Here is a 25,781-nt window from a genome sequence, read left to right as displayed (position 1 = left end):
AAATGTTTGAAGAAATTTTCTTTTTATTTATGAAATCTGAAATGAGAACAAGTATTGACACAACTTTTAAGTTTGATACAGCTATAAATGTGGATTGTGATTAAATAGTTGACACAACATAGGTTTATGTCACATTATGAATTTGGTTTAAGAAATGAAAATTAGAATTTAAAGTTTTTAAATTTAATATTAAACTATTATGGTTCAATATCCAAAATGCAAATAGTCATGTCTGGCAAATGTCAAACATACATTATCTAAAAACATTTTAGATAAGATAAGGAAAAAAAGCTTCATCAGCAACATTTTATATTGGCAAATTTCCAATGAAGTTATTTACATAAAGTTATTGGCAAATAAAAATAGAAAATGACATCATAGTCATGTCTGGCAAATTTCCAACATATATAATCAACTACTATTCTATACAAAGAAAGATAACTCCAATTGAAAATTAATTGCTATTGCACAATATTGTGCAATTAGATATTTCTTGCTATTGTGCAATACTGTGCAATTGAAAATTTCTTGCTATTGCACAATACTTGATATGGAATCCTGATTTGGACCAACTTGAAAACTGGGCCCATAATCAAAAATCAAAGTACATGTTTAGATAAAGCATATCAAATAAGCCAAAGAATTTAATTTTTGTTAAAATCAAACTTAGTTTAATTTTGGACCCTTTGGACCTTACTGTAGACCAATTTGAAAACTGGACCAAAAATTAAGAATCTACATACACAGTTAGATTTGGCATATCAAAGAACCCATTTATTCAATTTTTGATGAAATCAAACAAAGTTTAATTTTGGACCCCCATTTGGACCAACTTGAAAACTAGGCCAATAATTAAAAATCTAAGTACATTTTTAAATTCAGCATATCAAAGAACCCCAAGGATTCAATTTTTGTTAAAATCAAACTAAGTTTAATTTTGGACCCTTTGGACCTTAATGTAGACCAATTTGAAAACGGGACCAAAAATTAAGAATCTACATACATAGTTAGATTCGGCATATCAAAGAACCCCAATTATTCAATTTTTGATGAAATCAAACAAAGTTCAATTTTGGACCCTTTGGGCCCCTTATTCCTAAACTGTTGGGACCAAAACTCCCAAAATCAAACCCAACTTTCCTTTCATGGTCATAAACCATGTGTTTAAATTTCATAGATTTCTATTTACTTATACTAAAGTTATGGTGCAAAAACCAAAAATAATGCTTATTTGGGCCCCTTTTTGGCCCCTAATTCCTAAACTGTTGTTACCTCAACTCCAAAAATCAATACCAACCTTCCTTTTGTGGTCATAAACCTTGTGTTTAAATTTCATTGATTTCTATTTACTTATACTAAAGTTATTGTGCGAAAACCAAGAATAATGCTTATTTGGGCCCTTTTTTGGCCCTTAATTCCTAAACTGTTGGAACCAAAACGCCCAAAATCAATCCTTACCGTCCTTTTGTGGTCATAAACCTTGTGTCAAAATTTCATAGATTTCTATTCACTTAAACTAAAGTTATAGTGCGAAAACCAAGAAAATGCTTATTGGGGCCCTTTTTGGCCCCTAATTCCTAAAATGTTGGGACCAAAACTCCCAAAATCAATCCCAACCTTCCTTTTGTGGTCATAAACCTTGTGTTAAAATTTCATAGATTTCTATTCACTTTTACTAAAGTTAGAGTGCGAAAACTAAAAGTATTCGGACGACGACGCCAACGTGATAGCAGTATAGCAATATACGACCAAAAAATTAAAATTTTTGCGGTCGTATAAAAACAGCAAAAAATCCCTAAAATTACCAATTCAGGGGCAGCAACCCAACAACGGGTTGTCGGATTCATCTGAAAATTTGAGGGCGGAAAGATCTTGACCTGATAAACAATTTTACCCATGTCAGATTTGCTCTAAATGCTTTGGTTTTTGAGTTATAAGCCAAAAACTGCATTTTACCCCTATGTTCTATTTTTAGCCATGGTGGCCATCTTGGTTGGTTGGCCGGGTCACGCCACACATTTTTTAAACTAGATACCCCAATGATGATTGTGGCCAAGTTTGATTTAATTTAGCCTAGTAGTTTCAGAGGAGAAGATTTTTGTAAAAGTTAACGACGACGGATGACGGACGACGGACGCCAAGTGATGGGAAAAGCTCACTTGGCCCTTCGGGCCAGGTGAGCTAAAAAGGGAGCTCATGTAAATAGATATAAACAATTCACCAAAATTTCTTGCAAGTTGACGAAAGCATTCTTGAGTTGTTGTAAAAAAAGAAACTGGAAAATTCCCCCTTTTTAAATGAATAAAATCCCAAAACTCAGAAACTGTAAATCTGAAATTTATATAGAAACAATAGGGAGCTTACATCAATAGATATAAACAATTCACCAAAGTTTCAAAATTATTGGTTAAATAGTTTTTGAGTTAATGTCCCACATGTTGAAGACAGTAGGACAAACAGATGGATTGACAGACAGACAGATGAACAGTAGGTCAACAGTATATAATAATATGTCCCGTTGATTATTTAAGTTAATTCCCTCAATATCACTCAGGATGAAATTCGAATTTCATGGCCTAGGCCCTGTGTAAATTTCGAACAAATATATGGCTTCCATGAGTTATTTCTTAAATGAAAATGTATCCTTTACCAAGCAAGACAAACATCTTTTAAAAAATTGAGTTATTTCCCTTTAAACAGAAATCTAGTAATTAATCAGTATTTTGTGGAAAAATTAATTCTAAGGAATAAAGGGCTTTAAACTGAACAAGTAGAAAATCTATTATTGTGAAAATTTAAATTGGACTTAAAACCTGTTATGATAAAACAATACACCAAATATCAAATCAATATCTTCAAGCATGAAGATAAAAAGTCTGGAAAACTGATTTGCTGGACAGACAGACAGACAGACAGACAGATGGAGGGCAAACTAATATAGATATGGATTATGGTGACCTGGACATACCTATTCCTGATATACTGCTGGATTCTTTTCATATTTTCCTCCATTTCTGCCGACTGACAGTTTGTGTCTGATTTGTGACGTCTCCTCATATGTTTATTTCCTGCTAATCTGGCTGGCAACATCAGATCAATGGTATGGGCCAATGCTAAGAAAATTATAAAATATTAATACAGACATGACAGACATATTTAGACGCTAAGTGTATCACGTGTATTGCAAATGGGGAAAATAAAAGGACAATATAAATATACATGTATTTCAACATGTAAACTATACAAATATTCAAATTCAAGAAACCATGAGTGAAATTGTAGAGCCAATTAACCTTCCAATACCAATGCAATACCAAATATCATTGATTAACAACGTACCAAATATCATTGACTGACAACATACCAGATATCATTGACTAACAACATACCAGATATCACTGACTTACAACATACCAGATATCATTGACTTACAACATACCAGATATCATTGATTAACAACATACCAAATATCATTGACTGACAACATACCAAATATCATTGATTAACAACATACCAAATATCATTGACTGACAACTTATCAGATATCATTGACTTACAACATACAAGATATCACTGACTTACAACATACCAGATATCACTGACTGACAACATACCAAATATCATTGACTGACAACATACCAGATATCATTGACTAACAACATACAAGATATCACTGACTTACAACATACCAGATATCACTGACTGACAACATACCAGATATCATTGACTAACAACATACCAGATATCACTGACTTACAACATACCAGATATCACTGACTGACAACATACCAGATATCATTGACTAACAACATACCAGATATCACTGACTTACAACATATCAGATATTGTGACTTACAACATACCAGATATCACTGACTTACAACATACCAGATATCATTGACTAACAACATACCAGATATCACTGACTTACAACATACCAGATATCACTGACTGACAACATACCAGATATCATTGACTAACAACATACCAGATATCACTGACTTACAACATATCATATATTGTGACTTACAACATACCAGATATCACTGACTTACAACATACCAGATATCATTGACTAACAACATACCAGATATCACTGACTTACAACATACCAGATATCACTGACTGACAACATACCAGATATCATTGACTAACAACATACCAGATATCACTGACTTACAACATATCATATATTGTGACTTACAACATACCAGATATCACTGACTGACAACATACCAGATATCATTGACTAACAACATACCAGATATCACTGACTTACAACATATCAGATATTGTGACTTACAACATACCAAATATCATTGACTTACAACATATCAGATATCATTGACTAACAACATACCAGATATCACTGACTTACAACATACCAGATATTGTGACTTACAACATACCAGATATCACTGACTTACAACATACCAGATATCATTGACTGACAACATACCAGATATCACTGACTTACAACCTACCAGATATCATTGACTGACAACATACCAGATATCATTGACTTACAACCTACCAGATATCATTGACTTACAACATACAAGATATCACTGACTTACAACATACCAGATATATATCATTGACTGACTAACTGCATACCAAATATCCTTGACTAACAACATACCAGATATCTACCAGATATCACTGACTTACAACATACAAGTAATTATATCAAGTATATCACAGATATCACTGACTGACAACATACCAGATATCATTGACTAACAACATACCAGATATCACTGACTTACAACATATCAGATATTGTGACTTACAACATACCAGATATCACTGACTTACAACATACCAGATATCATTGACTGACAACATACCAGATATCATTGACTTACAACCTACCAGATATCATTGACTAACAACATACAAGATATCACTGACTTAAAACATACCAGATATATATCATTGACTAACAACATACCAGATATCATTGACTAACAACAAGATATAATTGACTAACAACATACCAGATATCACTGACTTACAACATACCAGATATCATTGACTTACAACATACCAGATATCACTGACTAAATATTATTGACTTACAACATACCAGATAGCACTGACTAACAACATATCAGATATCATTGACTTACAACATACCAGATAGCACTAACAACATACCAGATTTCACTGACTAAAAACATACCAGATTTCACTGACTGACAACATACCAAATATCACTGACTGACAACATACCAGATATCATTGACTTACAACATACCAGATATCATTGACTTACAACATACCAGATATCACTGACTTACAACATACCAGATATCACTGACTTACAACATACCAAATATCACTGACTAACTCCATACCAAATATCCTTGACTAACAACATACCAGATATCACTGACTTACAACATACCAGATATCATTGACTTACAACATACCAGATATCACTGACTTATAACATACCAGATATTATTGACTTACAACATACCAGATAGCACTGACTAACAACATACCAGATATCATTGACTTACAACATACCAGATAGCACTAACAACATACCAGATATCATTGACTTACAACATACCAGATAGCACTAACAACATACCAGATATCACTGACTTACAACATACCAGATAGCACTAACAACATACCAGATATCATTGACTCACAACATACCAGATATCATTGACTAACAACATACCAGATATCATTGACTCACAACATAGCAGATATCACTGACTTACAACATACCAGATATCATTGACTTACAACATACCAGATATCATTGACTGACAACATACCAGATATCATTGACTGACAACATACCAGATATCATTGACTAACAACATACCAGATATCATTGACTAACAACATACCAGATATCATTGACTTACAACATACCAGATATCATTGACTTACAACATACCAGATATCACTGACTTACAACATACGATATCAATGACTTATACTTATGTCATACAAGTGAGAGGTTTAGCTAGCTATAAAACCAGGTTCAATCCACCATTTTCTACATTAGAAAATGCCTGTACCAAGTCAGGAATATGACAGTTGTTATCCATTCGCTTGATGTGTTTGAACTTTTGACGTTTTTCCAGTTGATTGGGGACTTTCCTTTTTGAATGTTCCTTGGAGTTCAGTATTTTTGTGATTTTACTTTTCATATATAATTTCTTTATTATTTTTTTATTTATTTATTCTGTACATTGTCAGGTTGGTATATGTTAAAATGTTTAAAGCTACTGCATTTGTTTTCACCTGTCCTAATTCAGGAACCTGATGTCCGGTGGTTCTCGTTTGTTGATTTGGTTCTCCTTTCTTGTTTACTATATAAAAAGGGCCATAGGTTTTCCCTTTTGAACAATTATACACTAGTAATTTTTTAGGCCCTTTATAGCTTGCTGTTTGGTGTGATCCAAGGCTCCGTGTTGAAGACTGTACTTTGACCTATAATGGTTTTACTTAAAATTACAAATTGTGAATTGGATGGAGAGTTGTCTAATTGGCATTCATACACTCTAATGAAATCATTTATGTGTTCAGCATCTTATTATCTATTTTCTTATCGACAGCTACAGTTTGTACATGTATTCTTTAAATTTTAATCTAAAAAGTGGATTTTACTTTTATTTGTTCAAGTAAATTATGATTCAAATACTATGATCCTTTTCTTTCAATTTGGTCTTATATATTATATCTACTGATACGCACCTGAAATCTGTTTGCATCTATTGTATCTATTTAGATAAACCTTGCTCCCTCCAAAATCATTCCAGCATTGGTAGTCATAGCAACACAGGAAGTATGATGACGATTTACTACCTTGAACTATATCATCGAAAAAAGATTCGTCAACACCACAGCCAATACTCCAAATGTTACGATGTGGCAATAGGTTTACAGACTTGTCTTTATCGTAGACATGAATGATACTTGTATGTGATGCTTCTAACACATTAAATAAATAATCTAACTGAAGCTGACGAAAGGAATGAGAAGAACTGCCAAGTTGTAATATTCTCTTTATTGACTTTGGTACGTTTATAAAAGAATGGGTTTTTGCCAGGCGTTTTGAGGCTGATATACAAAGTTCTACAAGTGAAGGAACTGGTTTTAGAATATTTGTTTCAAGGTCAACTATTTCCTCTCTTAATTCACTTAGTTCTATGTCAAAGCTTTCAATATTACAAAAGGGTAAATAACCAAAACCTGAGGGACCACCTGTGGCATTCCCTGATTGTTTTCTCTTCCGTTTTTGTTTCTTACTTGGAGCTCTTTGTCTTTCTTGAGTTGATTTGATTTGAGAATGCGGAGTATCTGCTTGAGAAAAGTTTGAACTACAACTTGATTGTAAAGAGTCAAAGACGGAATCACTACTTTGATCTAAAGTCTCCACTGATTCATCGTCTGTTGAGATACTAGAGGAGGACGATGTAAACAGGAACTCTTCTTCTGCAGAATAATATTCACTTCCATCAGAATCCCCATCCAGATTGGCTACCATCTGGTTTGAATGACCCCCACTTCTATGTTTCTTTCTCAACTCAGATGTTTGGTGGAGTTCATTCTTACTGAACTCCATTGAAATGATACGAGCATATTTTGGTCGACATTTTTTCTGCTTAATTAAGCTGTCTAGTCCTTCTGCATCTTCTTCCATATTTTATACCTGCAACGTACAAAATATGAAATAATTGTAAAAATCAAAACCACCATATTAAAATTATTTCATGGATTCTGTTATATAGTAAATATACAATATATGACCCCACCATTTGTCTGATCCCATGCCTAGGATGTCAAAGGAGGAGGGTTGTCTGTCATGAGGCTAGAAACTGTAGCTTGCCCACTATGCCATGTATGCTAAAGGAAGAGGGTTGTATGTTGTGAGGCTAGAAACCTCAGCATGCCAAGTAATGTAAACAAATGCTACACTAACATGACTAAGAAACCACACCAAAAGAAACAAGATTGTGGGAGATGGTCTCATGACTAAAATGCAATGAATTTTGCTTTAATTTCTGTTAATACATGTAATAGCTTCAAACATGCAAAATTCACAGTGACCTCTACAACATGGATCAAAATGTATCCTGCATTTCTTTTAATTTTTTTGTTAAAATTATCAATCCCGGCCATTACAGTTGAAGTAGAACGCCAATCTCACCTCCTACAAATTTAAAGTGCCAGGATGTTTAAAAATATATATTGACATTATATAAGTATTCATTCAAAAATTATGATAAAAGTTGAAAATTTGTACATAAAACATTAAATATTATGGTTTCTAAATTATGCAAAATTTAAGACCACACACTTCATACATGTTATACACCTAGGACAGTTCCAGGATACAGTTTTCAGACGAATCTGTCATGTGACTTCCATCACCATTTGACAAATATGTATGCATCGTCATTTCCAACACATGTTGAGCAAACTCAGGTGAACAAGTTGCTTTCTTTAAAATAAAAGAAATGCAATTTTGTGAACCCAATTTTATTATGGCTGTTTGATATAAAAGGTCAGATAATAGGCAAATACATGGTTGTACCTTCTTTCTGTTGTATAAATAAAGACAACAATAGTATATTGCTGCTGAATAGCTACTATTATACTTCATGTCAAAATGCCAGATTTTGATTGGCTAATACGAGGGTGTCAATTTACTCTATTACCCTTCACGGAGACGTTTGATCAAGTGTGCGCTTTATTAAATACGAATCTATCCTTTGGCAAATACTCTATTACCCTTCACGGAGACGTTTGATCAAGTGTGCGCTTTATTAAATACGAATCTATCCTTTGGCAAATACTCTATTACCCTTCACGGAGACGTTTGATCAAGTGTGCGCTTTATTAAATACGGAAGGTTATGTACAAGATGTCATAGTTTATTACTTTGAATTTAAAATTTAATCGACAGTAATAACAGAACATTAAGTATAATAAATTAAATAACACATATCTGAGAGGGTGATAGAGCAGATTGTTACCCCTCGAAAAGATTCGCCGCAGTTGACAATATTTTCTCGGGGTAACAATCTACTCTATCACCCTCTCAGCTTTGTGTAATTTATATATTATTCTTTTAAGCCATCACAAATACGGGTAACAAACTAAAACAGAGGGAAACTCTCTAAGACATAGCAACTGTCATGGCTTGTCAACCCGAATGTAACTGCTGTTCAATGTAGGGCAAAATATTCTTGTTAAAAGAATCTGCTTATCTATCTCCGTTCCATCAGTCAATAGATAACCTGACAACATTTTAAGAGTCACCCTCTGGATGTTCATTCTATGGTCAATGATGGTGGTCTTTTTTAAAATTAAAGTTAGCTTTCTGACTAGTCGAAATGCAAATGTGAAGAAAAATTCATAATTGTTTGTGTACTCACTAGCTAGTTTGCAAATTGTTCAAAATTCTAAGCTGTATTCTAACATTGCCTAAATTTTATAATTGTTTGCATGCACATTGAACGACAAATCTATGTGACGTATAAAAAGTTTCTTACATCAGACACACAAATCTAATGAATGTGTTTGTAGATAGATGGTTTTGTGTTCTGTTAAATTGTTCCTTTTAAAATTGTTATACGATGATGATTGATGTACCTATATTTTGACTATTTTATTTATTGTGTCTGTTTAGTTAACGCATCAATGTAAATATAACAGAGTTTGATGAGACTGTCATCAAAGTGAGAGGGTTAGTGATATAAAACCAGGTTTAATCCACCATTTTCTACATTTGAAAATGCCTATACCAAGTCAGGAATATGACAGTTCTTCTCCATTCGTTTTTGACGTGTTTTGTTATTTGATTTTGCAATGTGATTATGGACTTTCTAATCATGCTAATCTGATTATCCCGAAATTACTTTTTTGGGGGAAAATCAATCAAACTAGTTTATATGATATGGTCGTTGGCTATCATACAATGTCATATGCATCATGATTCAAGATATTAATAATTGACCTCAATCTATTTGTATCACAAACAAACAAACAAAAACATTTAGAGTAAAAGAATTTGAACTTATATTTGTTTGACAGTTTTTCCTTTCAATACACAATAAAATCTTGAATACAATTTTTAACTTACTTATTATACATGTCATGCATGTAATACAATCTTGATCAATGTTTAATGTTACTTTATGTAATACAATTTTGATCAATGTTTAATGTTACTTTATGTTATACAATCTTGATCAATGTTTAATGTTACTTTATGTTATACAATATTGATCAATGTTTAATGTTACTTTATGTTATACAATCTTGATCAATGTTTAATGTTACTTTATGTAATACAATCTTGATCAATGTTTAATGTTACTTTATGTTATACAATCTTGATCAATGTTTAATGTTACTTTATGTTATACAATCTTGATCAATGTTTAATGTTACTTTATGTTATACAATCTTGATCAATGTTTAATGTTACTTTATGTTATACAATCTTGATCAATGTTTAATGTTACTTTATGTTCAGGGTTGGCAAAAACCCGGGTTTTATGAGTATTGCCCAGCCCAGTGGGAAATACTGGGAAAACCCAGGTTTTACTGGGTTTTAGTGGGTAATACTGGGCAATACTGGGTAATTACAAAATACTGGTCTGAATTTTATAGAGTATTCAGTGATAAAACACAAATGTTATACATTCAAGATGTATATAACCTTTTTTGTTTGTTTGGATTGGTAAAACTGTAAATATAAAGCAAACATTTTTTTTTTTTTAAATAAATATAACTCCTATTAAGGATTAACAATTAAATGTACATGTAAAGAAAAATTATATTTACATAATGTCTATGTACTGTCACTAATTAGTAAATAATTATTCAGATTAGAATGCAGATTTGTTTATGTAACAATAATCAGCCCTTTCAATTCTATATGTGTTAATGGCATGACCCCTTAGGGTGTTTATTTAGCAATATGAATGTATAACATTTGAAATGAACAATTCACTAAAACATTGCAATATTTTTTTTTCTTTCAAAGTATGGATTAATATTGAAACAATGCTTGGTAATTAACAAGGTTTCCTTAAATGTGCAAATCCTGTATTTTGTCTATATAGAAGGGAATGAAATTGAATTTTTCATTCTTTTAGAAATGACTGTCAATGGTTATCTGTATAAAAAGTATATATTTAGCTGTAATACTATGAAACTACATCAAGACTTTACTATTTTGTGTTAAAATAAGCTGAAAAAATCATATTGCCCAGTATTGCCCAGGATTCCCCATTTCTGAGAGTATTGCCCAGCCCGGGAAAACCCGGGTTTTCCCACCCGGGAATTCCCGGGCGGGTAATACTTTGCCAACCCTGTTTATGTTATACAATCTTGATCAATGTTTAATGTTACTTTATGTTATACAATCTTGATCAATGTTTAATGTTACTTTATGTTAATTTATTTTAATTTTTTTAACTGAAGTAGTTGTTGCATATGTTGGTTACATGTTTCTATGGATTTTTTTTTTTCTAATAAATTGTGCGCTTCCGTGTACTTCTTGTCTAGCCAATGGAAGCAAAGCTCTATTGCATTATTCTTGTACTAAGCCAATGCTATTGCATCATGTTCCCTCCTGCTCAAATAAATCTGTGCATTTATTAGGTAATGCAAACAATTCTTTAAATAAAATTGAGAATGGAAATGGTGAATGTGTCAAAGCGACAACAACCCATCCATAGAGCAGACAACAACAGATTGTATATATATATATATCCCATTGAGTTTTTTTGTTTTTTTACTTCTATTAAATTTATGTTTTTACATTTTACTGCCAGGAGGATTTTGAAAATAAATAACTCAGCCTTGATAATCACAAAAATAAATGGTTTGTTCTGTGGTAGTTTGAAAATAAATTACCTGACTTGCAATATATTGGAAATAAATAACTCAGCAGGTCTAATCGAAAGTATAAGATGGCACCAGATTCTTCATAAATTCATCTTTTTCCCCAAAAAAAATCGGGAAACACTTCCCAATTTTTTTAATATTTATTAAAGTATAGATATTATTTAAATATACTTGAAATGTATGAAAATTGGTTTCATTTAACTTGAGGTATATTGTCTCAGGAAACCTTACCTCACTTTTATTTTTAACAGGGCCGTAACTATATTGAGGCGGAAAAGACCAAACGCTTGTCTCCATATCAAATTGTGTTCATGGTGAGTGCCTTGCAAGAAGCAAGTTCTGTTTTCCCTCAGACGTAGGGCTGATTTTTCGGGATCAATGTTTCTTCATTATTTGTCTTTTGTTCATTGATTGCCCTTCTGTATTCTGTAAGTGTTGCATTCCTTTTGTAATCTAGTAAGTTTGTTATGAACTTGATCATGAGTTAAAAAAAAACAGCAGCAGACTTAACTATGTGAAATCCATTTTTGCTTTATCATGCACATTGGTCTTTTGATGTTGTCCCTAGAAACTTAAGTTAAAATTATTAAAACAAAACTTGCATTTTCAGATTAAGAAAGGGTCTGGGAAACACCTATTAACAGAGCATGATTTTGCATCATTTGTTCTATAGCTTCTTGCATGGGCTTTCAGTGGCTCCAAAACCCTTCAAAAAATTTTTTGCCTCGCTCCGCTCGCCAAAATATGTTTGCCAATCTTTTAAAGACATGAAAGAAGCTAGCTACAACAAAACTGTAATACTAAGGGAGCTACCATTTGATTTTTATGGGGGGGCTAGGATGAAATTTGAAAAAAATAGGCAGGACAGGAGTTTTGAGTAAAAAAAAAAGGCAGGATGAGACACTTGCAAAAAAAAAAGTCAGGACGACAATTTACGTAAAAAAAAGTCAGGGTAAACTAAAAAAAAAAAAGCAGGACCGAACAGAGTGAAAAAAAGAAAGGCAGGACAGAGATTACAGCTATAAAAAAAATGCAGGACAAAATTTTTCATCCTAGCCCCCCCATAAAAATCAAATGGTAGCTCCCTAAATAGCTAGGCAATACATGTACATGCAGTTGGAAATATTAAAGATAAATTTCTGCAGAGGACGATGATTAATTCTTATTAAATAGTACACAATGACTTGACTATACATGTATTATTTATAATAAACAAATCATTTTAAAAATTTATGCTTTCGAATATCATAAATATAGTTTTAAAATGAATTATCAGTCCCTTGCTTTAATGAAAATGAAAAATCTTGCTTCAATAATGCAGAAAATGAATAATCTGTCCTCTTAGTTTACAAAAATAAATAACCGATCAAAAATAAATCCTCCTTCCCCCCCCCCCCTCCCCCCACAGAATATCAAATGGTCGTCCCCTTAGATAATATCTTTTCATTAGTAAATGAAAAAAAATAACATTTTGCTTCTTTTAAGTACATGTAACAAGGTTTATGCCTTTGATGTAATCATTTAGCTGGAAATACATACATGCACCAAAACAAAAGAATTAACTTTACATTTTTAAATACATTTTGTACTAGTATATTTATTGGAGCTCGGGCATGTTGGGTAGTTAACATAAACATGTCCCTTTGAAAATCTCAGCAAAAAAGGTGTTCCAAAAAGACTACCAAGGTTGTCCACTATAAACTGTGTGAACCCTCAAGTTTAATTTTATACTGCACAAACTATTTGGGAAATCGAACTCTAATAAGATGGTCACCCTCCCTCACTCAGTTGTACAGGAATCAAGATTACGTATATAAATTATTTCCTTACTACCACACCATGACACAGAATTACATTTATCAACGTGCTGGAAACTTTAATAGAGCAGGGATACAGGTGTGCTTCTATCGATGCAGGACGTAACGGCCATACTGCCATGACGTCCATAGGATGAAACGGCCATACTTTGTAGTAAAGTCCATGGTTTTTGTTTTTTTTTTTAGATGTTATATATGAATTATTTTGGTACTTATAGATGGTTATTATAACTTTTTTTAATAACCTATACTGTTTTAACATTATTTATCATTATGATAAAAATGATTCTTTAGAAATTGTTTACAACTGATAATGAAGGAATAATCAATATACTTACATAATACGGCCCCAACGAGTGATGATGATCAAGCAAAGATTACTCTTACAAGAATAAATAAAGGTGCACAGTAAATCTCTTGTGCAAAAAAAAATACTAAAATATCATATTTAAATTATTAATATGAATAAATACTTATTTTATTATTATATTTTAAGTTATAATCTCAAAAAAAAAATAATTAAAGTGTGGACGATACGTCTCACAATGTGTGGCCGATATGTCCCATGGACGATGTGGCGGTATGGCCGACACATCCTATGGCCGTCATGGAAGTATGGCCATCACGTCTCGAAAGCCGCTTCTATAGATCTGGTAAATGACATCATATAAAGCAGTGCAAAATTGAGGATCTTTTCTGATTCCAGAAATGATGTAAAGTTCGAGGTCCTTTAATGAAACATTTTTTCTTTTGAATACACGAACGTCTTTGTATCAAAAGAATATAGGCCTACTTAAATGCTACACTACCAATCATACCACATCTCATTATTTTTTATTTTTTTTGGTATTAAAGATTGACATGACTCCCCTTTTTTACAACTAATATTTCGGCCATTTTACCTGTTTGTCACTTCAGGAAATGTTTCCTACCTTCTGAAAGATGACCTTACCTAGCACTACACTTATAGTTTGACGGTCAACTATTGATTTTATGTGGAAATGGTAAATCTAGCAAAGTTGTTGCACAACAATTCTGAAATTCTGAAAGAGTATCTAATGACGCCTTTCCGGGAACCGTAATTGTTTTCGATTTTCAACCTTATCTAAACTTCCGCCTAAAAATCTCAATCGTAACTACTCGGCCATTCTCGCTACGCAGTACAATAGCTTCTTCGTGCAACCAGAAAGGCCGAGTTGTTCCGATTGCTAAAAATCTACAATTTATTTTGCACAATGCCAAGACGTTATTATTGTGATTTTTGCGATAAATCGTTTGCCGATAACCCAGTAGCAAGAAAAAATCACATGAATGGCACCACTCACCAAAGGAACAGAAAACAGCATTACGATTCATTCCGTGACCCAGAAATACTTCTGTTTGAAGAAATAAACAAGAAGCCATGTAAACATTTCTTGCAAAGTGGGACATGCACTTTTTTTGACAATTGCAGATATTCTCATCTTCGCGAAGATGAAAAAGAACAACTGAGAACTCAAGCAACAGAAATGAAAACAAAAAAATATAAGAGACAAGACACAAAGATGGACAAAAATGATGAGGATTTAAAAACTTTTCTACAGAAGATTGAGAGGGGCCAAAAGTTTGATCAAAAAGAAGGAAAAAATATACATTCAGGAGTAGTGATTCCAAAATATAGCATACCAACATTCTTACAAACTGTTACAAACTTGCCACCATCCCTTGTACCGCCCCCACCAGATAGTTTCTTAGACCTTGAACTCAAAGAATGGGGATAATCTTGTACACTATATATATATACATTTTGTAATGTTTTTACGTTAATATAATAAATTTGAAAATTATTTTTTATGTACATGTATTATTTATGTGAATTCTGATATTTAATTTTTCATGTTTTTACTAGTATATACTGTAATTAGATAATCAAAGTATCATAAGAAGTTAGAACAATGCAATGTCAGTGTTTATTTGGTGTACATGTACAAAGTGTACAACAACAACAACAATTTTTATTTGTCAATCAAGACGCCCCGAGGAGCAATACAATTACAGTTTAAATTAAAGTGTACAAATAATTGTGGTGATTTTTTTTCATTGAAATTACAATACATGACAATAAAACTAAAACTATATAAGAGAAGGGAGACAACAAACACAGTATATATTCTCAAAGATAATGAGTGAGTGAACACAATCAGTACTGTTTTATAATATGTACAGACAGTACAGGACTGTAATGCCACCTAAATTGCACCAAGCACCCAATGTACAAGTCTTTCAAAATAGATGATTATTCTTATTATATAGATATATATACAAAACTGCCACATCAAATATATTATATACATAATGAATGTGGAGCTACTAACTTTGACATTTGCATTCAGAATGTGGAGCTTTTGATTTGGACAGGTACATATTGAATGTGAATCTGACTTGTACAGATACATACAGAATATGGAGCTCTTGACATGGAGATATATACAGAATGTGGAGCTCCTGACTTGCACAAGTATATAGTACTAGATATATACAGAATGTGGAGCTGCTGACTTTGACAGGTACAAACATAATTTGGAGCTCCTGAATATACAGAATATGGAGCTTCTGACATAGGTTCATAAGGAATGCAGAGCTCTTGACATGGACAGGTACATACAGAATGTGGAGCTCCTGATGTGGACAGATACATGTATAAACATAATATGGAGCTTCTGACATATACTGAATGGGGAGCTCATGATATTGACAGAATGTGAACCTCCTGATTTGGACGGGTATATAAAGAATGTGGTGCTCTTGATGGACAGACACATATACAAACATGTTCATAACAAGCATATATAGGAAATCTGGTTCATTTTGTGGAGCTGTTGACAAGGATAGGTACATGCATAATGAGTAGTTCCAAACTTGGACAGATGACTTTAGAAAAGTTGAGCTTTTGACTTGAACAGGTACATACAAAATGAATAGCTCCTGACATTAACAAACACCTACAAAATGTGTAGCTTCTGACTAAATGGACAGAGACCTACAGAATGTGAAGCTCCTGATTCAGACAGGCACAAACAGAATGTGGAGCTCCTGACTTGGACATGTACCTACAGAATGTGGAGCTGCTGACTTTGACAGGTACAAACAGAATTAGGAGCTCCTAAATATTCAGAATATGGAGCTTTTGATATAGGTTCATATATATAGGGATTGTGGAGCTCCTGATGTGGACAGATACATGTTTATACATACTATCAAGCTTCTGACATATATGAAATGGGGAGCTCTTGATATTGACAGGTATATACAGAATGTGGACCTCCTGACTAGAACAGGTACCTATATAAAGAATGTGTAGTTTCTGACTTGGACAGACACATGATACAAAATTCATAACAAGCATATATAGGAAATCTGGTCCATTATGTGGAGCTGTTGTCAAGGACAGGTACATGCATAATGAGTAGCTCCTGACTTTGACAGATACCTACAGAATGTGGAGCTTCCTACTTAAACAGGCACATACAGAATGAGTAGCTCCTGACTTGGACAGATACCTACAGAATGTGGAGCTTCTGACTTGGACAGGCACATACAGAATGTGTAGCTCCTGACTTGGACAGATATCTACAGAATGTGGAGCTTCTGACTTGAACAGGCACATACAGAATGAATAGTTCCCGACTTGGACAGATACCTACAGAATGTGGAGCTTCTGACTTAGACAGGCACATACAGAATGTGGAGCTACTGACTTGGAGAGATACCTACACAATGTGGACATGCTGACTTGAACAGGTACCTACAGAATGAGAGGCTCCTGACTTGGACAGGCACATACAGAATGAGGAGCTCCTGACTTGGACAGGTTCATACAGAAAAGTGAAGAGGTTAAAAATCCATTTAATAAGGTTTAACAAAACAGACTGAGTTTACCATATTGTCATTGTTTAATAGTAGACTTCTCAAACCAATCTATTTGTCTGTAGGACTAGACTACTCTGAAAGTAGGGTAGTATTCCAAACCTAATAATGATTTCCCAATTTAGCTAGTAAGCTTGCAAGAAAACAAAAGATTTACCTTTTAGCTATACAATGTACACTCAAGGCATTTTGCTGTTAGCATATTGAATTATCATGCCTTTAACCACAAACGACAGAGACAATTCTCTGGTAGGTTTTTTTACATTTGTATAAAATTTCATCAGCAGCCATCTAGTATTTCCAGACTTGGTCTGTAACCACATATTGCAAATTCAATTATCTCCCTTTAGATATAAGACAGAGAGTATATGTCTGTATGCACATCTCAGTGTTCTCAAATGGCACCAAGGAAATTAACACAGCACTGGTTTTTCAAAAGAATATATATAGCACCATTTCCCCTAGATACATTATATTATAAAATCATCCAAGATAGCACCATGGTAGAAAATATAGCACCAGGGTACCATGGTGGTATAAGGCCCTGGGGAGAAACACTGCATCTTCAGGGCGTCTTCATGATAGTGTAGTTTCATAAATATCTGTCTAACTGTTTATGGAAGAAGATGTGCTTACATAGTATCACATAATAAATGGGAGATAATCAAATTATTTACTTCAAATATTTCAATACAGATTGAAATAATTTCCAAATAGGTGACAATGGTAGCCTTTTTCGAGATACAGACTTGATATAGAAAGTTGATTTTTTTAACAAAACCTTGCTAGAATTAAAAGAAAAGTTATTTTGGTCCAAAAATATAAGTTTTTGTTGCTTTTCTTAGCATAATTTGTACTTTTCTCCCATGCCTATCAAATTTGCACTTATAAATAATTGTCTCATCCTAGTGTTGAAAAGACATCTCAGTTCTGTTAGGACTAAGGGAGCTACCATTTGATTTTTATGGGGGGGCTAGGATGAAAAATTTTGTCCTGCATTTTTTTTTAGCTGTAATCTCTGTCCTGCCTTTTTATTTGTCACTCTGTTCGGTCCTGCCTTTTTTTTTTTAGTTTATCCTGACTTTTTTTTTTTGCAAGTGTCTCATCCTGCCTTTTTTTTTACTCAAAACTCCTGTCCTGCCTATTTTTTTTCAAATTTCATCCTAGGCCCCCCATAAATATCAAATGGTAGCTCCCTAAGGAAAATAATTTATTTTACCTTTTGTATAAAGCAGAGTGCACAAAGTCTCTAATAATAAAAAAAAATAATGGGCAAACATATCGACAATAAGGATAAACCATACTCTTGATTCTTAATACCATGTTATGCTCATAATATGGCTGTGCCCATACAATCTAATGGTTTATTGTAACCTGCAGGAGGAAGTAATTTGATTATCTTCCCTTTAATATGTTGATCCCTATCACCATGTATCTATACAGAACTGTACACCTGCAGGTTGTGTTATACAATGTTGTGAAGTCCATCTTTATCTATACAGACCTGTACACCTGCAGGTTGTGTTATACAATGTTGTAAAGTCCATCTTTATCTATACAGACCTGTACACCTGCAAGTTGTGTTATACAATGTTGTAAAGTCCATCTTTATCTATACAGACCTGTACACCTGCAGGTTGTGTTCTACAATGTTGTAAAGTCCATCTTTATTTATACAGAACTGTACACCTGCAGGTTGTGTTATACAATGTTGTAAAGTCCATCTTTATTTATACAGAACTGTACACCTGCAGGTTGTGTTATACAATGTTGTAAAGTCCATCTTTATTTATACAGAACTGTACACCTGCAGGTTGTGTTATACAATGTTGTAAAGTCCATCTTTATTTATACAGAACTGTACACCTGCAGGTTGTGTTATACAATGTTGTGAAGTCCATCTTTATCTATACAGAACTGTACACCTGCAGGTTGTGTTATACAATGTTGTAAAGTCCATCTTTATCCATTTGAATGTATAGGAGGCATTGCACTTACCAGGCACACAAACTTTTGGAATAATATAATGATTTTTATATACATACTTGAAACTTTGGTTGTAGGTGTTATAGAAAAGAAATCTTGAGTCATCATCCAGGATCCTCCTTTTTCTGCACTAATTTGTGTCAGTATAAAGTATCTCTAACCTTGATGTTTCAACAGCTTTACCATAAAATTGATAGACTTGATATAAAGAGACATTTCACCATTAATCTAAGTCTGAGTCATGACTTGTCTCTTGTGTGGTTTTATTTCCGTCACAAAATAATAGTTCATAAGCGAACAGCATATATATATGGCCTAACGTGACTTGTGTATAATTATTAATCAGCCTGTATTTTTATCTTTGCCAGTCCCAAGCCTGATTAATACAATATTTCTGAATGTGTCAGTCCAAAATATTATCTCTTATCAAGAAACAGGCAGTAGGAGTCTATCAGATCTGAAAAGGGTTTTCAGGTTATATAAATTCATCATTACTAAACTACTGATAAAATATGAAGTCATTATGTTTAGTACAGTAATACAATCTGCTGGAGAAGCTCACTCTTTTTTGAAACACAATTAATTATTTTTAAAGCTTTCCGGATTTTGATGTCTTTGTCCCAGTACATATATTCCTTAACACAATTTAAATTTTTTCTCAACTCAAAAATAAAATACTTTCTGTATTTTCAGGGTACCTATGCAGCAAAAGGAGCCTGTCAAATCTACAAAATGCTAACAATTGATCCCTGTTAAGCTGCTGACCAACAGAGAAAAGTTTGACATAATTTTTTGTTGGGGCAGCCTTTAAAATCTGACTATACTGGCTTTTTTTCTCATTGTTAAAGGCTGTACAGTTAACTAAAATTTCTTAAATCCACTTCATTGGAACTTTGGTGGTTAGTTGTCTCATAGACAAACATATAGTCCAGTCAATCTAGCATAAATTTGACCCTTACCTTGAAGTAATTGCAACAGAAGATTTTTAAGTTTCAATCTTTAGCATAATATCCCATATATACACAGAAAAATATCCCATAAATATGATTTTAAAATTCATATTTACTTGCATTGATAAGGCCAATAACTCTGGGAAAAAGGCAGAAATATCAATAAAAATTAATTAAAACCTTTAGATTTATTGATTCTTGATATTTTAACTGACTTTAGAGTATAACAAACATAACTGTACCGGTGTTTTCATATCTTTGATCAAGCTACGATCTAGAGTTCATAATTCATTAGTTGATCATTAATTAGATTTTTCAGCATGTCAAGATAAAGAATCTCAAATTGAACTAATTCAGCATATATTCTTCTTTTTGTAGTTTCTTTAAACAAGGTAGATGCTGAACAAATATAATTTACAGATACAAACAATGATAAATATTCAAAATTTTTCAAAATGGTCACAAAGCCACAAATTTACAATTTCTTAAATGAAAATTGTGCAAAAAAATTCAAAATACCCATAACATTTTGGTTTTGTACATTTTACAAGCAGAGGATTATATAAAATAGTCAAATATGAACTTATAACCCCATCAAAGTATCATATTTTACATGAATTTTAAGAAAATCAACTAAAAACTGACAAAAAAAGACTTATCTCCCTTTCCAATGTTAATTTCCATAAGAAATTAAACCAGATGCTCTGCAGGGCGTAGCTTTATACGACCGCAGAGGATGAACCCTGAACGGTTGGGGCAAGTATGGACACAACATTCAAGCTGGATTCAGCTCTAAATTTGGATTGTGATTAAATAGTTGACACAGCATAGGTTTCTGACACAGAATGAATGTGTTCTAATGAACTTAAAATTTTTGTTTTCTCTTAGAGCAATTCACTATGCTGTTGAATATTAATCCTCTCAAAAAAATGTTTGAAGAAATTTTCTTTTTTATTTATGAAATTTCAAATGAGAAAAATTGAACCCAATTTTTTAATCACATCCCCCTTTCCCTTATTCCAAAACTAATCTCAATTAAAATTTCTAATGGAGTTTGCAACAATAACTACTCATTTAAATACATCATAAAATATTAAGATGTAAAAAAACTGCTTGTTATCACTGAATGGTAAAGATTATTTTAATTTATCAGTTGGTAGTAAAAAGTGAATATACATTGTATATTGTATATAACAAAGATTTAAGTTGATTCTGGACAAAGAAAGATAACTCCAATTAAAACAAAAATTGCTATTTCACAATATTGTGCAATTAGATATTTCTTGCCATTGCGCAATACTGTGCAATTGAAAAGACTTGCTATTGCACAATACTTAATATAATAATTTTAGATCCTGATTTGGACCAACTTGAAAACTGGGCCCATAATAAAAAATCTAAGTACATTTTTGGATTCAGCATATCAAAGAACCCCAAGATTTCAATTTTTGTTAAAATCAGACTAAGTTTAATTTTGGACCCTTTGGACTTTAGTGTAGACCAATTTGAAAACAGGACCAAAAATGAAGAATCTACATACACAGTTAGATTTGGTATATCAAAGAACCCCATTTATTCAATTTTTGATGAAATCAAACAAAGTTTAATTTTGGACCCTGATTTGGACCAACTTGAAAACTGGGCCAATAGTCAAGAATCTAAGTACATTTTTAGATTCAGCATATCAAAGAACCTGACTGATTTATTTTTTGTCAAAATCAAACTAAGTTTAATTTTGGACCCTTTGGACCTCAATGTAGACCAATTTGAAAACGGGACCAAAAGTTAAGAATCTACATACACAGTCATGACAGTTAGATTCGGCATATCAAAGAACCCCAATTATTCAATTTTGATGAAATCAAACAAAGTTTAAGTTTGGACCCTTTGGGCCCCTTATTCTGTTGGGACCAAAACTCCCAAAATCAATACCAACCTTCCTTTTATGGTCATAAACCTTGTGTTTAAATTTCATAGATTTCTATTTACTTATACTAACGTTATGGTGCGAAAACCAAGAAAAATGCTTATTTGGGTCCCTTTTTGGCCCCTAATTCCTAAACTGTTGGGACCTAAACTCCCAAAATCAATACCAACCTTCCTTTTGTAGTCATTAACATTGTGTTTAAATTTCATTGATTTCTATTTACTTAAACTAAAGTTATTGTGCGAAAACCAAGAATAATGCTTATTTGGGCCCTTTTTTGGCCCCTAATTCCTAAACTGTTGAAACCAAAACTCCCAAAATCAATCCCAACCGTTCTTTTGTGGTCATAAACCTTGTGTCAAAATTTCATAGATTTCTATTAACTTAAACTAAAGTTATAGTGCGAAAACCAAGAAAATGCTTATTTGGGCCCTTTTTGGCCCCTAATTCCTAAAATGTTGGGACCAAAACTCCCAAAATCAATACCAACCTTCCTTTTGTGGTCATAAACCTTGTGTTAAAATTTCATAGATTTCCATTCACTTTTACTCAAGTTAGAGTGCGAAAACTAAAAGTATTCGGACGACGACGACGACGTCAACGTGATAGCAATATACGACGAAAAATTTTTCAAATTTTGCGGTCGTATAAAAAGCAAAATTTGAAATTTCCTTAAGTTAGATTTTATGGGACTTTTTTTCTGTGTATATTTGAGCCTAATGCTATAGATTAGAAGTAACACTTTTTTGTTGCAATTAACCTCAAACTTAGTTTGACTGGACTAATACCACATCTCCATATTTTCATTCTGTCATAGGAAACTGGTGAATGCAGTATAGCCCACTACTTGTAAATTGAGGATATAATATTTACAAAGGAAACTAAAAAACTGTAAGAAATTCTTTATTATGCTTCAGAGATATAAATGTAAATATCAAATATAAAATAATGTCAAAAGTAATGGTCCCAGTATTGCAAACTAATTTCCAAAATGAAAATTGTTTATAAGTGAGAAATTTGTGGACATCACACTGGATTTCATAATCATTTAGTTAGAAGACAAAACAACATAGAAACCTAATCAATTGGCAGTGTCATAAACAATAATCACTAAACAAAATCACATTAGATCTGAATAACCTTCTGATGTCAAACAACAATCACCTTTCAATTGTGATGTCAAATTTTCCAGGAATTTGTGTGATCTTACCTAATGTTTGACAAATTTTATACAAGTGAAAATACGTCTATTAATTAAACAGGTTGAACTCAATTGTATGATAGTTATATAAAAAGTTTCATCCTCTTTATAATTTGATCAGTCGCATTTTTCTAGAAATAGGATATTTGTAAACTGTAAATATAGACATAAATATATGTGTTTTATGATGTAAATGCAATTAAAAAAAGTAACAAAATAAACATAACTATTAAATAGAATGAAAGAACACATTGAAATAACATAAAATTCTTACTATACCTCCTCATCACATAGTTACAATTCATTTCTCAAGGATTGAAATCTTGCTGAAAGTTGTTTCATAACTTTGAAAAATAAAACACTAATAACTTATATATCCAAACATTTTTAAATGATAACTTAAGGGGGTAAACATTATCTCAGCATATACCTATAATTCATATCACAAAATTATGCTACTTCTTGAAAAATTAAAAAAGCTAACAATTAAGAGTCATCAAATGAAATGACCAACATTGCAAATATGAATGAAAAATTATGAGTAAGTTAATTTTTTATCTAAACTTTATCACAGCCAATCTTCTCTATTGTTAATAGGACATTACTGCAAAATATCAAGACAGAAAATGGCACTAAAACAAGAGATTCACAAATAAAGGGAAGTAACTTTTGTCAATTCCTTAAAAATGATCTCCCTTTAACACTTGGAACATAAAGTGATTACACTGTTTCAAGTATGTTTTTACTAAGTGCCTTTTACCTTGACACTTCCACACCACTAACAGCTTACTAGTACAGTTTCCCACAACACTAAAACCTAGCATACAATGTAATGTGTTTTTTTATAAATATGAAAATGTAAAATACTGGTATAATATAAGTCCTATTTCTTGATAAAATTCTCTTGATAAAGCCTGCCACAAAGGACTTCATATATGTTTATCTTTGATTCATTACAAACAAATCTACAGTAACATTAATCACTATGACTATTTTCTTATTCTTAAATGAGAATGTTCCTCAATCAGGGCCTAATCTAGGATTTTGGAGCAGACTCAATTACAAGTAAATTTCGAGTAAATAAATGCTGTACACCTTAAGGTAGAGAAGTGCAATTTCAACATGTATACAATAAAAATATATTACATTCTTCACTTAAATATCAAAACCGAATTTTGAATATTTGTTATTTCATTAATATGTCAGAGTGAATGCAGACATTTGTTTATGAAATGAATGATTCATGAAAAATCTCTGTGATTTACATCAAATAAATAAAAGCAGAATGTTTTAAAGATTTTGAATGGTATTTGATTCTTCAAAGATACATTCTCCTTTTATCAAGAAATAGATCTATCTTTTACCATGGTAACACAGAATGTAACAAATTTATTCATGCTTTTGATCTTAACAAAATGGAAACATGATTGTCAAAATATATTCCCTCTAAATAAAAAACAACAAGTTAACAACCCAACATTGACAACTATTGTGCCGGTGCTTGTGCATAAGGTCTGTGTACGTTTGGTCGCTGTAATCTTTTGCCAATCGTTATCACATTAAAACCTAATCCCATCAACTTCTGATGATCAAGTATGATTCTACCATCAAATAAGAAAGCTGGTTTCAACATACTGCCATAAATCTTCTCGTAATCGTAGTTCTGAAAATACAAGACAAGCTCTTATTAATTATAAATGAGAGCTTCAAAGCTTTATCTAAAAATAGACAGAAAATACCAGTTTCAATGATTAAACATTATATTTATAGCTTGCTGTTTGGTGTGAATCAAAGCTCTGTGTTGAAGACATACTTTGACCTATATAGGTTTACTTTTACAAATTGTGAATACAAGTATCTTATCACACAGCTAAACATTAATTACTGCATTGCATATAACCAAGCCAGTCATTAAAAACAGGCGCCGATTTCATCAATACATGATATTTCAAAATTCTTTCTCTTATATGCAAAAATATTATGATGAAAATCTTCTTAATATTATGATGAAAATCTTCTTAATATTATGATGAAAATCTTCTTAATATTATGATGAAAATCTCCTTAGTTTGATGTTACCAACTTAATTATGCGAAAAT

General features: G+C 32.4%; 3 protein-coding genes across 8 annotated transcripts in view; 1 reads left to right on the top strand and 2 right to left on the bottom strand.

The window, feature by feature from the left end:
- LOC143042883 (uncharacterized) overlaps positions 1-14,815 on the bottom strand; it is a 69,299-nt gene extending 54,484 nt beyond the window's left edge. Inside the window, exons 1-3 of one of the 4 annotated variants that reach the window (XM_076215378.1) lie at positions 14,665-14,815; positions 6,727-7,684; positions 2,969-3,113 (exon numbers count right to left, since the gene is read on the bottom strand). In XM_076215378.1, coding sequence (XP_076071493.1) covers positions 2,969-3,113; positions 6,727-7,675 — 1,094 coding nt within the window. In that variant the 5' untranslated portion in view covers positions 7,676-7,684; positions 14,665-14,815. Of the gene's footprint in view, positions 1-2,968; positions 3,114-6,726; positions 7,685-14,614 lie in introns of all 4 variants that reach the window. The other 3 variants (XM_076215377.1, XM_076215379.1, XM_076215380.1) reach the window with 3 other exon arrangements.
- A 111-nt stretch (positions 14,816-14,926) lies between these two features.
- On the top strand, positions 14,927-15,773 carry LOC143042882 (zinc finger matrin-type protein 5-like). Its single transcript, XM_076215375.1, has one exon. It carries the CDS (start codon positions 14,948-14,950, stop codon positions 15,470-15,472), a length of 525 nt encoding a protein of 174 aa, XP_076071490.1. The 5' UTR covers positions 14,927-14,947; the 3' UTR covers positions 15,473-15,773.
- Positions 15,774-23,368: 7,595 nt separating this feature from the next.
- Positions 23,369-25,781, bottom strand: part of LOC143042889 (UDP-glucose 6-dehydrogenase-like) — a 29,120-nt gene continuing 26,707 nt past the window's right edge. For all 3 annotated transcript variants that reach the window (XM_076215392.1, XM_076215390.1, XM_076215391.1), the window contains one exon: positions 23,369-25,345. In XM_076215392.1, the coding sequence (XP_076071507.1) occupies positions 25,169-25,345 (177 nt within the window). In that variant the 3' untranslated portion in view covers positions 23,369-25,168. The remainder of the gene's footprint in view (positions 25,346-25,781) is intronic.

Source organism: Mytilus galloprovincialis, chromosome 8 (assembly GCF_965363235.1).
Source record: "Mytilus galloprovincialis chromosome 8, xbMytGall1.hap1.1, whole genome shotgun sequence".
Classification (NCBI taxonomy): Eukaryota; Metazoa; Mollusca; class Bivalvia; order Mytilida; family Mytilidae; genus Mytilus; species Mytilus galloprovincialis.
The sequence above is the reverse complement of the archived record's forward strand: the minus strand, read 5'-3'. Positions and strand labels throughout refer to the sequence as shown.